General features: G+C 42.4%; 1 protein-coding gene across 1 annotated transcript in view; it reads left to right on the top strand.

Moving 5' to 3' along the window:
* Positions 1-14,470, top strand: part of adgrl1a (adhesion G protein-coupled receptor L1a) — an 87,903-nt gene that overhangs the window by 23,610 nt on the left and 49,823 nt on the right. The window contains exon 2 of the mRNA XM_046414703.1: positions 13,789-13,974. Within this exon, the coding sequence (XP_046270659.1) occupies positions 13,905-13,974 (70 nt within the window). The 5' untranslated portion in view covers positions 13,789-13,904. The remainder of the gene's footprint in view (positions 1-13,788; positions 13,975-14,470) is intronic.

Here is a 14,470-nt window from a genome sequence, read left to right as displayed (position 1 = left end):
TTTCAATGCTCTCCCCTGTGTAAATGTCTCTGTAATTTTAAACAGTCTTGAAGAGCGCAAGCCATGCGGGTCTCTGGCACCCAGTGAGTCACCCTGACCCGGTCCTATAGTGTAAATGTTCCCAGCTTTCACACCTCTTGTGGTTAGAAGGCCAGAGGGGTGGTGGATGGCTGGGTGACATAGAGAGGGAAGTCTCAGGGGAATGGCTGTCACTACCGAAAGGCCCTCTGCAGGGCATCAGAGGGGAAACTGAACAGCCTGCCAAGAGAAAGTCTCTGAGAAGTTGACCTTAAAAAACTTCACAGCACCAGATATTGCTGTAACACTCAGGTCTGTGAATATTTCATCAGCCCTTAAGCGAGTTGTAGAATATAGCTGCCCGGCAATGGTGGTACAGCTATAGTAGTAATGCAGTGCTGCACTGGAAGTATGATATTATGTCCCTTGCTATACGGAAATAGGGTTTACATTTATATGGCTGCAGATTCTAAACTGGCCAAGAGTATTAATGCAAATCCCCCAGTTGGGATGTACAGTAGCGTGGATAGAGGATGGGGGATGGACTGTTGCGATTACTAAAACCAGTTAAATCCACCCTTCTTCCCTCTGGTGTTTATCTGATCACTGGAGAAACCAGCAAGGGATTTAATATCAAACACAGCACATAAGCCATGTTCAATAGGCATGACAAGGATGAACATCAGTGGATACACGCAACGCATTGTTGGCCTTTTCTGCATATGAGGGCAGTAGGGGTAAGATGAGCCCAACATCTTGACATCAGCACATACGTAAGTAAACAGGGGAGAGCTCACAAGCTGGACCCCACATATACCTCACACAGAGAGTGTGAGTGCAACAAAGACGGAGAGTAAAAATTAGAGACAGAAAAAAAACTGAGCAATGGAGGCAATCATGCAGAGAGAGACAAATCTGAGGGCCTAGCATGGAAGTGCGGGAGGTGGAAGGTGTGTGAGTTTGTGCATGCTCTTTAAGTGTGTATGCCCACTCTCTGCCGCCCTGGTGACTTCAGGTGTTATCTTCTTAGCCTCCAGACATGACAGTGAGATAATTAAAAATGTTAGCACTCACTGGAGCTTGTACTTTTTTTTTTTTTATCTGTTTCTTTCTCTCTCTCTCACTCTCTGTCTCTGTCTCTCTCTCATTTGCTCTTTCTCCTGTCTGTCTCTCACAAACACACACAATACACACATACGCGCTTTCGAATTCTATTATGTCCTTTAGCCCATATTATGAATGGCACACTTAAAGCCTGGAATGACTTGGCCATGCGGCAGTGGATCAGAATTAATGTCAGCACCAGCATCCGTGGAAATTATTGTCACAGCTCAATTTTAATGTGCTGATGACCAGTTTTTCTGGTCTGTCTGCACATAAAATAATTAATGTTTTGCATACATTTGTTGCAAATTTGATAATTCATTAGGATCCTGAGAATCAGTTTTTAATTTCAGTAACTACAGTATTTATTAAAGGGAATGAAAGATGTAAAATAAACTAGATTCACAGTTGCATTAATTACACTGTGGGATAAGAATTAAGGTAAATAAATCAATAATAAATAGCCGGTGCATTTTATTTCCTTGAATAGACAAAGACAGTAGACATCTATTTTTGAGACAGTCAACAAACACAGCCCGGTTTACTGAAGCAATAGGAGGACACTGTTGAAATTCTGACAAATGTCTTGGCTCCAGGAAGAGGAGAGAGATACAAAGAAAAGACATGCTCACTGGAGTGTTTCACATGGAAAAATGAAAAGTGACAGAAAGCTGACGGAGGGATGACAACCTTGTTTGTCCTTTACTGGATGATCAACATGTGCTACGCCGATATGGGTCCCCAAGGTGGACATGGGGTGGCTGATACAGAGGGTTCCACGCTCCACTGGAAATCCCCTGCCTTCAAATTAGCATCCTAACTCCGCTTACTCAGCTAGCGGCGCAAGCTGGGGAGCAGTGTGTGAACACTGGCGATAATGAAACTGCACACCGTCGACATCATTAAAGATAATCTTGGTTCATTTTGTGCTGGGACGCATAATCCTAAGATGCTGCGAACAACAGGAAGAGCTAATTGTGCCAGAACAGGGCACATAAACACCTTCATACTATTATCTCACTGGTTCCCACCGCTCCTTACACCTGTGCTGCTTGGTTGAAGGCATAAAGGAGTGCTATAGGTTAGCTTGCAGGAAACAGATCCCAGGTCAAGGCAAAGGCTTGTCTGAAGGCGTCTCCAGCGTGTGTCTAATTGAGCGCTGTGTAGTTAATTGTTTGTGCGTGGGAGGGGAGAAATCAATCTGTTTTCTCACTGCCGTGACTTCAAGAGCCTGGGGTGAGAGACTGGAGTTGGCAGACACAGACGCACACACACACAAGCACAGCTTTGCCAAAAAACCCCAAACCATGTCTTGCAAGTACAAAGTTACATACGCAGACCCATACCCTTCCTCTACTGGCTCACGCACTCAAACACACACATGCGCACATACACACTCCTTGGAGGAAGAGGATGTGCATGAGGGGTTACTGAGTCAGGGTAGAGTCAGATCCATCTATCGATCGGCTGCTTGCTGAGAGAGGAGTCAGGAACGTGAGACCTGCACAGGTCAGAGGGCCAAGAGACAAGGGATGAGAGACAGCACAAGAAAGAGAGAGAGAGGGAGAGAGCGCAGAGCTTTAAAGCTAGTAGTGTGTCTCCCCCCCACAGCCATCCTTTCTGAATGCAGAGCCAGCATTCTGCTTTTGAATGTGGATATTCAGAGAAGCTCCACTCCGCTTCTTGAACATTACAAAGAGATTTCTTCAATTTGTAACTTGGGTCAATGCCATATGTCAGATCAGTGAGGTGGAAAGAGACATGCCAACAGCAACTAATTGTTATCCTTATCTTTTTAATCTGTATCCATTGCTCTATATTATTCTATACTTAATGTATATTATATGTAATAAATCTGCAGTGAGCCACCTTGTCAATTAACATATAAATACCTTCAACAAATAATGAGTTAATTTGCATTTTCAGCTAATCAGCTCATTTGCATGTGTTCAGTTATCTTTAAGGGTATTTCAATTTATGACTAAGTGCTGCTGTCAGTGAATGCGAATTTGCATTTCAAATCTTTCACTGCGTGGAGAAAAACTGTTTCCTTCAATGCACTGGTCTCCCCCCATGGAGCAAAAAATGGTGATGCTAGTTTAAGGGGAATTTGCAGCAAGACTGTCAACTGAATAATTAACTTTTCCTTTCAATGGGATCAGAGCACTAGCTCACTTCTTATCTCATTTGAGCCACCAAAGCTTCTTTCCTATTGGCTGTCCACAGCTGGTGGACTGCCTGTTGGCTGAGAGATGTTTGTTTTCACTGAGTCAAAAACACTCTTCTATTATTGATGGCAATGAAGCAAACTGGGATCAGTTGATGAGACATGAAAATAGGATAAAAACTGCAGAGGGATGCAGGGAGCATGTGAGTACAAAACAGGGTCGGTGGGGGTTGTGGAGTGGCAGAGACACGGGGTTGAACAGAGATATGTAGAGGGGGGAGGGATGATAAGGTGGATGAGTACAAACAGTACTATCCTTCACTTGGATAGTAGCAGCAGGCACCATGAGATGTCTGTTGATTCATCTCCCTTTATGCACTTGGTTCCCTTTCTCTGCCGAATCTCTCTACGAACAAAGGCAGACGGAGGGAGTGATTCAGAGTGACCAGACGCCTGAGACTCCCAGAACGGAGCGGCAGAAAGGTCACATGAAACAGGAGGCTCCGTGGAGGCCTCCGACCAGAACAAAATGTGTCGATGAACTGATGTACTCAGGCCTCCGGGGACTGGAGGAGATGGAGGGAAAAATGAGTATTTGAAAAGAAAGAAGAAGAGAGTGTGTCTCTGGATGTGTGTGTGTCTCAAGGTTTAATCATTACACCAGCACATATAAAACACAAAAATATACAAATGCTTGTGCAGTGAACACATGTGTGTATGTATACACATACTTAGCTTCATTCTGGGAGAGGGGTGTAGAGGGGGGTAGAGGGGGAGGCAGTCAGCACAGACTCTCTGGATCCTCTCCATGCACTAATGGGTGTTCACCTGGTGTGGATCCCAGCAAAGCGCTTCCAACATTGCGCTGTTGGTAATTAACAGAAGCAGGCAGTGGAAAGCAGCACCTGTTACAGCCTGACTGACTGAGGCCCCGAGCTCTGGGCTCTGGGCTGTGTCTCCCACTGGTCTTCTCTAATAATCAGACCACCACCACCCATCCCTCCTCTGGGACCTCACAGCATGAATGTATGCACTTGTGTTTCTGTGTGATTACATGTGTTGTTCAAAATGAGAAAACATGGATTAAACCAAAGTAGGGGACAAAGAGTTTCTGCAATCATTTCAATAGTAATGGTAGCTCCACACCCAGCTTGAGGCTCTATTTGTGTGTTTCTTTCCAGTAAATGCTCATTCTGGTGTCAAAAATGTACCTTTCATGACATAGACAGCTGAACAACAGACACATTGCTGCTGTATGATGATTAAACTATTGTTATGACTTCAGACTTGCATGTACAAACACCAGCAATTTGTCTGTCGCAGATTCAGATGTTTCAAGTTGCAGGTATAAATAAATAATCATAAGGCGTTTTCAGTATTAGGTTTAGAATTACCTGAATAAGTCTGCATACTGTTTGAGTGTGCATGTACATGCATAGACTTTTATTTCATCTCAGTCATTCTTGAGTCGCTATGAAGGCTGCTGCTGTGCTGTATGTGTGACAGTGTTAGTGTGCCTTTATGTATATGTGCATGGAGGCAGCACGTGTGTGTGTGTGTGTGTGTGTGTATGAGAGAGAGAGAGAGAGAGAGAAAACAGAGAGGAAGCAACATAGGAAATGAGTGACAGCCCCATGTTTTAGAATTGGGGGCATGTCAGCCAGGCCTGCTGTGTCAGAATCTCCTGATGCCCACTTTCCCCATTGTAAAGCTGGATAACCTTGGCAGGCAGATTGAGGTCACTACTATCAAATTAGATACATCACTCACACACACATAGACAAACCCACATACCATTGCACAAAACAAATCCCTATGACGTGCCTTTGGAAAAGGTAGACACGTCCACATAAACAGGCAAACGTGCTTACTGTGCTCTTGCGATTCACACCAAAATCATCCAGATAACTCAGACAGAAATAGAGGGTCAAGGAAAATATAGGCAAAGTTCATGTTGCCTATCTGTCATGATGAGATAATGCACTAGGTTGATCCAGATACATTCAAGGTTTAATTTGAGGTTTAATAAATCACATTAAAAGCTTGAAGATCATACAAAAAGAAGTCAAAGTAACCACCATGATATCAGCAGCCTGACTGTACCTGGTGCCTGACTACTCCATGCAAAGTCACAGGAGTTTATTAGCATTTCCAACTAAAGCTAGCACTTACTATCATGGTTAGCAAGGTGCACCTCTAGCTGATGTTGACTGTGATATTGATTGGGATGTTAATATTGGTTCTGTGCCTGTGTGGGGGTCATGTACATTTCAAACCCTGAAAACAAATGAATGAAACACTGATGTTGCCAAAAGGAATTTATACCCATATAAAAGGAAGCTTTTTATCAGCTAACTGTCAAGACTTGGAACTGAACATTCTTATAAACACTATAAACACATTTCTTATTAACAACACATATAAAGACTAGGAAACAGTACATTTGTTAATATAAAATCTGTTAATATGTACTCACCCATGTGTCAATGGAAAGTTAGCATCTGGGATCTTGGGCATTCCAGAGTCTTTATACGGGAGCATTTTTTTAAATTCTTTTTTTTATGTTTTAAAACAAATCCCCCGCTTCTTCAATTGTTTAAGAGAGTGTTGCAACACTATTTTGCTGTGAAGTTTCAGAAACGTTTTGTGAACTAAGAAATTTGTCTTGACTTTCCTCTTCCATGCAGCTGAGAAGATAACGATGTATATTACTCTCAGGTGCCCTATCTACTCAGCTCACCTCCTGGTCACACCACTTCAAAAACAATTTGTTTAAATATTAAATACGTGTCTTAGTTCAGCTCTTTGTTTGTTGGAACCTCCTGACTGCAGCTAGATTCACTGAAACCAAACCCATGGCTGTAAATGGATCTCTAAAGTGGCAAGTTGAAGATGTGATGGATACTTCCATTGTATGGGTCTCAGCAATGAGATGAAAAGAATGTCAACCTATTTTTAAATGTCACTGTCTCTTTTTGTTCTGAATCCCTGCTCTACTTTGTGCCACAGATCTAAACTGGGTCAACATCACATGTGGTGCCCTGGTGGGCTCTTCTGTGTGTGCACATGTGTGAGTATGTGCATGCGTGTGAACATGTGAATGCTTCAAATCACCCTCGTTTGCATCTTACCATGCGCTGACACCAACATGTGTGTGTGTGTGTATGGGGGGGCTGTCTACAGTTTTCCTTGAGTGAATCCCAAAGGCTGCTAAACAATTACGAATTAGTTTTTTCCCCACATAATTATTGTCTATCGTACCCAATTAAGAATGAGCGTGCATTATCTGCAAATTGTTTAAGTCTGTTGCCGTGCTCATTATTAGAGAGAGCTGTGGGTGGGAGTGTGAAAAGGATCGTGTTTGTCTCTGTGTGTAGAGGGATACAAACTTTGCTTGTGTGTGTTTGTCTGTGTGGTGTGCATCTGCCCTGTGTTTGTACATAACGTATGCTCGGCTATGGTGTAGTGTAGCGCAGCAGTGAGGCGGGGGTTGCCCTGTTGGATCTTTCAGATTAATAGACACTGATAATAATACACACAATTCACGACGCTTCTGTCCTTAATGAAGATGGATCTAGCCGGGCCTGGCGGTTCACAGGCACTCGGGGTGGCAGCCTGCCAGTCACAGCCAAGTGACATCTGGGAACAGCTCAATGCAAAGGGCGGGAGAGAGCGCAAGATTCACCAGAGTACAATTTCATAACATTATCATGTTATATCATAATCCATTGTTGGTGGCTCATAAGATTAATGCCAGGGCCAGCAGTAATCACTCTTGTTGTGTAGACTTAATGGTCACAGTGAATTATTCATTTCCTCCTATTGATTTGCGACGCAACTCATGCTGACAAAGTTGACAGCGCAGGTTGACTGATAGGGAGAATATCTAATTTGACTGTGAGGTTTGGAAGCAGGGGGAAAAAATGGAGTAGAAAGCATGAGAGAAAAAGTCATAAGCCAGAAATGAGATGAAGTTATATGTCAGTGCAGACAGGCACAGATTGTGCTGCTCAACGTTCTTTGTCTTATAGATGTTTTTCAAAATAAATTTCCCTGTATTTAGATTACAAAAAAAAAAAAAAAGTCTCTGTCAGCTCAAAATTGTAATTTTCTGGCTGAATTAATGTATAATTTTTCCACCAGTTAGTGACTGGTTAAGAGGTTCCTGCTGAATTGGGTCAGAGGTTCCATCTCTGTAAGATATTAGAGCTCGTTAGAGCCGGGCTGCAGCCACTGTTTGTGTGAGAAGACAGGTGGGTGCTGAGGTCACTTCCTCTGGCAGCTGTGGCGGGCATCACAGGGCAAGCATTGATGGTCAGTGGCATTGCCTCCTGTTGCATCAGTACTAATCAGCAGTGACAAGCTCTCTGCCGCCACAATAAATCACAGGCCACACCGAAGACACTGAGGACCATGCCGGGGAGCATGCAATCTCTGCTGCGTGGTGGCAGTGCTGCCGAACAGACTCACTGGCTAGGGGCAGACTATCTCTATCACTCATTCAACACATGCAGTCAAACCCCTTCAGATGCTTGTGCCATCTGATTAGCATGTACAACTGTCACTCAGGAATATTGGCTTACTGGCTGCTTTATAGGCAGTGAGGCTTTCTTTTTTTCTTTTTTTTTTACAACTACTACAGCTTCGGAAACATATAATAGTTACAGTATAGACCCTAGAGATGAGGAGGATTGTGGTTTGGGGTGTGTGGAGAGCTGCAGCTGAGGGCTGACGCTGAAGCAGGAAAAAGTGCTACAGGAGTGTCTATTGAATAAAGTGAGAGGGGCTCTCTCCCTTGCTCACCCCTTTCCCTTTGCCTTTACTTCTTTGACAGCCACACTAGCCCTGTTTGATATCCCGCCGTTGTGTTCTGCAGCTCTGCAGATTCCCTCATCTCATTTGCATCGCCTTAAAGCGCACTTCCATTTAAGTCTCTCTGCTTTTTGTCTCTTCCCTCTTTCCTTCTGTTTCTTCAAATAGGTCTTTTTTTTCCCTGGGTTGCTGTTTTAGAGGGAGCCTTATTCCCTGTTGACTACACAGCCTATCCCCACTCTCCCTGAGTCAGTAATCAAACACATTGGCCCTAATACACAGGCCATTACAAGAGCTCTGATGTTCCATCTGCACACAGCCGGCACAATGGTGTCATTATATAAACAGCCCTGCTGCTGCAGCCAGTGAGATACTACCACACCAGAGTCCCGGCCTTAACTGACCTACCCCAGTAAATGGAGAAGCGTTGGGATGATCTGACCTGAATGTGATTGTGTAGTCCATGCTAGCTTAACAACATTATCCATCCTGAATGAATGCTGTAGTGTTAACAGTAGGCTATCAGTTCTCACTATGACCGAGACTATGTGGGCTGTTGAGCATCAATGCAAATGTAATAGAATCAGGTTGTTGTGAAGGAATAATATCTAATGCTATTATGTTGTCTTTGCTAGCGATAGCCTCTCCAAAAAGGATTAGGGAGATTAGTGATAGGACCAACTGGAAGATAACAGTGAAGGGGGTGGGAGGGCAGCGGTTTACACGAGTCGGTATCTCGTATTTATTTATTTTTGCAGTGACATTGATTTGATCTTGTTTTGCAGCTGCTTTTTAAGGTTAAAGTTTTGAGACACTGAATACTAAAAGCGGACCATTTGTTTTGAATTTTAGAGTTAATGGCGTCAGATTGTGTCAAGCCTGACCTTGACGTCACTTTTAGCGCAGTGATTGAAGCAAACACTTTCACACAATCAGAATGATCTGATTCCATGTGTTCCGTTAATGGGGCTTTTGACACACATACACAAACAGACACACACACACACACACACACACGCACACACACCACACACACACACACACACACACTGGAAGTGGAAGTGTGTCCAAATCATCACCTTGGCTAATTTGAATAATCATTGAATTAAATTACACTGTGATACCTCAGCATCCTGGAAGGCAATTTTGACAGGAAAAACACCAAGCCTTCTTCTCCGCAAAGCTCGATCGCAGATGGTGATGGTAATGATATTTCATGGTATGTCTGTTATATTTCGAAAGGAAAAGTAGGATAATTATATTCACTTTGGCGAGTAATTAGTTTTATGGAGGTGAAGAAGTAATTAATGAATTCTATCTCATTCTCATTTATTGTTACACTTCCTTGTATTGCTCCCTCTTGCCTAACTCAAGAGAGTACAAAAGAGTATCGAGTGTGACAAAGCTTCAGCACCGATGAGTCAGAGGGAGAATTACTTAGAGGCCCCCAGGCGAAGCATACGTTTTTGTCGTTCTCTGCTGTCTCATCAAACTCTAATGCTACATGGCTAGCCTTCACTGAGTCTAGTGATACTTTCCTTTGAAATAAAGTTCCAGTCTCAAACCCGACTGAAACCAAATCCCAAAAGCGCTGAGTAAAAGAATTTAGTTGTTTTCAATTTATTCTAGTTTAAGTGGATGTTGGGAGTTTATATGAACTCAAATTTTACTTGATTACAAATATTTAATGCAGCGCTTTGCATCGTCTTCTGATTTCTAAGTGAGATGTGATTGCCATTCAGTTTTGCACGCTTGACTGTGTCGGTTGCTAGGAGGCAATCATTTCCTTCATAGCGGGAGCTTTGCTACTGAACCAACTATTTGTTGTTGAAGCATCTGAGGCATAAACAGTCCTAATAGCATGGGAAATGCGGGCGCCTCATTTTAAGATGCAAAGACATGCATGAAGCAACAGACCGTCAGAAGTTATGACGATCAAATCTTTAAATCAATCATGAGTGTTTTCCTAACTGAATAAAATCGTGTGCTTGTGTTTTCCGGCTCCCCGCTTTGCCCCTCATGTTTTTAGAATATACATCATCTTCAAATATATTGAAATGCTAATTAAGATTAAGTTGTCAAAGCAATTTTATATGCTTTTTGTTTGTATATAAAATGTAGAAAATTTACCTGTAAAGCTGCAGTGTTAGTCAAGTCAACAGTGATGATCTATAACTGTTTGACGAGTCACACATACGCACACAGCATCGACTCACACTTATTGCAATTGTCTTTCTCACCTTGATATTAGATCACCCTCAGTAGGAATAAAAAAACAGAAGAGAGAAAGCCTGGAGCTGTAGGAGCTCTGAGAGTTGTACCAGCTTTTCTAATTATGCAGCAAAAACTGTCTACGTAAACTCTTTGTTCTCCCTTCTTTTGATTAGGGCCGGTTAATGTTCCAAAATGCATCTTTCTTCTGTGCAGAAATGATTTGTGAGATGTGGTAAACAGGAATGTTTCCTGTGACAGACAGACACACAGCCTCTTTAAGAGTACCCCCCCCCCACGCACACGCACGCACACGCACGCACACACACGCACACACACCATATGAAAAGGACTTGTGCCACCCTGTTCTCGATGAGCATGTCTGCTAAAGCAACAAATCCTAATGATCATGGTGATTATCGTAATGATCCAATAGAAGTGGATAATGAGGTTATTTGCTTTGGATCAAGGCAGCCTATAAATGAATAGATGAAGAAACAGAGGGAAGCATTCCAAACAAGATGACAGAACTGTGTGCTTAAGTGGAACTCCACCACCACTTTGATTAGACAGCCGCATGTCTGTCTTTGTGATAACACAACTGATAGTCATTTACCCTGCCTCCCACTTTCCCTCCTGCCTGCCCTCCTCACCTTTCCACCTGTGCAGCCTTGGGTCTCATTGGGATATTATGTTCTGCTCTATTAGAAGAGAAACAGTGATGATAATAATGGTGGATGGGATCAGTGCAAAAGGTCAGCCTTTGGCCATGGGCATGTAACCATCCTCCAAGCTGGGAGGGCGAAGAAGGCAAAGACACCCACCCTCATAACCTTCCTCCACCCAGAGGCAGACTGACTCATAGACACAGACTGAAGAAATATTTTTTTCTTTGCCATTATTTCCTGCTTCCTTCTTACTTTTCTTTTGCTGTTCTCACTTGGCTATTTTCAGCAGTTTACTCTCCATCTCTCTCTTATTTATTCTTGTTATACAGAGAATCATCTTTAACCATATTTCTTTCCTTAATTTTGGTCTTCCCTGCATGCCTCTTTTCTCTATTCCTTCCACTCTCTCTTCCTACCACATTGAAATTGAGTGTTGTGTAAGGCTAGTTTTCTTTATGTCACAAAATAAAATCTATTCATTCACCCTGCACCCTTCTCTTTTCTCCTCCCTCAATCCCAAACCTGCCCTCCCTCCTTCTCAGCTCTCTGTTGCTGGCCTTTCTCATCTTCTCAGACCACAGGAGAGCTATTGTTGGGTAATGCAGACAGAACCACAGTCAAAAGAAACAAGAGGAAAGACAGATTTTCCTTATTAAACCCACAAAAGTTGGAGACACAAAAAAAAAAAAAAAAAATGAAGGCCTATCATGGCACAGGAGGGGATCACTTTTTGACCATTAATAATACAGTGAGACTGAGGAGTGAGAAAATGGTTGGAGAGGAAAGACCATGAGAGCCAAGGCTTGTACAGTACCACATCACATGTCTATTGCTATTTGTTTGCTGCCTCTCTACTCTTCCTTTGTCCTACCCGCCCTCCCTCTGAGTGTGTCCTTTTCTCTCAGCTGGTGGTCATAGAGGGTGGTTGCAAAAAAACCTCAAATTAATGCTTAGACTGCAATAGTGAAGAGGCTGCGTGTGTGTGTGTATTGTGCATATGGTAGAAATAAACGCTGGTGTTAAAACAGCTGCTGCGGATGGTTTTTGTACTCTGTGTTCTGCTTTCATTCCCTCTCCCTCTTCGCTGTTTGCCCTCCAATTCTTCCACACTCTGTCTTGCTCGTACTCTACGACATCCAACATACTAATCAACACAGCTACACCCAAGCAGGTTGGTGGCTGTGGGCCGGGCATTGCCACTGGGGAGGAGGGTAAATATCAGAGAAGGTCAGGAAGAGGAGGGGCTGGAGAAGTGGAGGGGAAGCCAAATCATTGATGATGAAAAGAGGGGATGAAGCCACCCAGTCACTCAGGATCTGCCATCTTGGCTGCCAGGAGCAGAGAGCTTTGGTGAACTGTGGAGTGTGTGTTGTGTGTACTGTTAAGAAAAACAAGCACACATTAATGAGACAGTTTTATAATTCCAAGTGCTTTATATTTTGTGTTAAGGTTTGGAAATAAGATTAGGATTGCGGTTCAAAATTCAGCACTTCTTGTTCTTTGTGTTTACTTTGAATTTTTGCAAAAAGAATTTAGCAAAAATGAAAGTAAGAAATAATATTTTTTCTTTTCAGTGAGACCATTCATTTCTGCATTTTCACATAACCTACACAATTAACACTTCTTCAATTCTCAAGATCTGTGTGAGGTTGACAGGCCTAAAGACTTTTTTAAACCTTAGTATTTTCCAACAGCTGCATGTTTATCATGTCATGTATTCAAAAAACTGAGGCGACCAAGGCAAATAAAGTGTTTCCATTTCACATAATGTTTTAGCCATAAAACATGATAAAATGTGACTAAGCTTGTTCAAGCACATAGCAGAATAAGTGATGTTGTTAATGTGCACTGTACAATACTAAAACTGTGTGCATTCTTAATCTATTATGCAGAACTATTTTATAGATGAAGAATGCGTAATATAATCTAGCAAACCCTCCCACAGTAAAAGTTGGTAGGATCAATCAAACAAAGAGGGTAAAGGCTTGGAGAGATCAAAGAAAATCCTCTCAGCCCCCTCCAAAAAAAAGAAAAGAAAAGAAAAAAATTACACTCACAAACACACACACACACACACAGATACAGAGATGGAGTCCAATCTGTCTGTTTCATCAGCAAGCTCAGCACGAATATTAGCTCTAACAGTACCGTCTCTGCTGTTTTTGTCTTTCAGCCACTGGCGAGGCACAACAGTTTTCAGTGTCAGGAAATCAGAGCTAAAGTTACAGATTGTGATTTATTTCATTAGGCAAATGAGATGTGCGGGCCCTACGGCACTGCTGACTGAGTCACCGCTTTTCACTGTCTCACTTTGTGTGCGTGCTGTGCCTAAACAAACATGCGCAAGTACACACACTCACAAACAGAAGAAATGTATTTGTATTTATCACATGTTGAATATAGCTCCATGAACAGCCCAAAAACATATGTAGCACATCTAATTCAAACACTGTAGAGTGATGAACTGGTAGCAACAACAGCTGTTGCCATGTAATCCTGTACAAAATGGCTTCAGATCTGATCATTTTACCTGGCCACCAGAGGGGGAGCATCTCTCCTCTCGTCGCCTGCTATGATACCATTTTGTATGCTATACCAGTCGTGAGCCACTCAGTGTTATGCAGAGTTATTATCACATATTCCAGTGATAAATGCAGTATAAATTAGTCAACACTGTCTAACTGAAAGGCCATACTGAGAGGGGAAAGAATGAACAGTAGAATAATTCCTCTTTAGGGACATACAGCTGGATACAAATGTTTATGTGTCAATTACCTCTCTATTGTTTCTGTCCCTCTTTGCCTACAGGATCACCCTCAGGGAGGGTGTGAGCTGAGGAAGTGCCGCCGCACTCACCTGTGCCTGCTGACCACCTCTACGCTTTAGCCCCATCCCTTGCCCTGCCTCTCTGGTCAGCCTCCAACATGTCTCTAGCACTTTGGATAATCTTCACCTTTGCTGTAACTTTCAGCAACATTCCTCCATCCTCACAAGGTGCGTAATATTGTATTATACATTATATTAATATTATTGTTATTATATATTATATTAATATTATTGAATTTTCCTCTGGATCATTAGAGTATCTATCTATCTATCTATCTATCTATCTATCTATCTATCTATCTATCTATCTATCTATCTATCTATCTATCTATCTATCTAATGTTGTGTGGTATTTTCTTATATTGTCACATGACAAATCATCAGCATTCAATATTTATAGTGTAAGGGTTCAGTCTTAATTTATGCATACAGCATACACAGTGTGTATAACTCTGTATTGCTCCACTGAGCCTGCTTGCAATGTTGCACATAAGTGCCTCTTGGCTTCATTTTGCCCTATAACTGGCCCGACCAGGTTATTGCAAATGAGGATGTAATATTTATAAGTTATGTTCATCATGAAGGTTGTAACTGTATTGACTTGCTGACCAGGCGAGAAACCCTGCACTTGATTAACCAAACTGTCTCTGCAGACAGAGACAGA

Source organism: Scatophagus argus, chromosome 16 (assembly GCF_020382885.2).
Source record: "Scatophagus argus isolate fScaArg1 chromosome 16, fScaArg1.pri, whole genome shotgun sequence".
Classification (NCBI taxonomy): Eukaryota; Metazoa; Chordata; class Actinopteri; family Scatophagidae; genus Scatophagus; species Scatophagus argus.
Note: the sequence above shows the minus strand (reverse complement) of the source record. Positions and strands in the feature narration are given on the sequence as shown.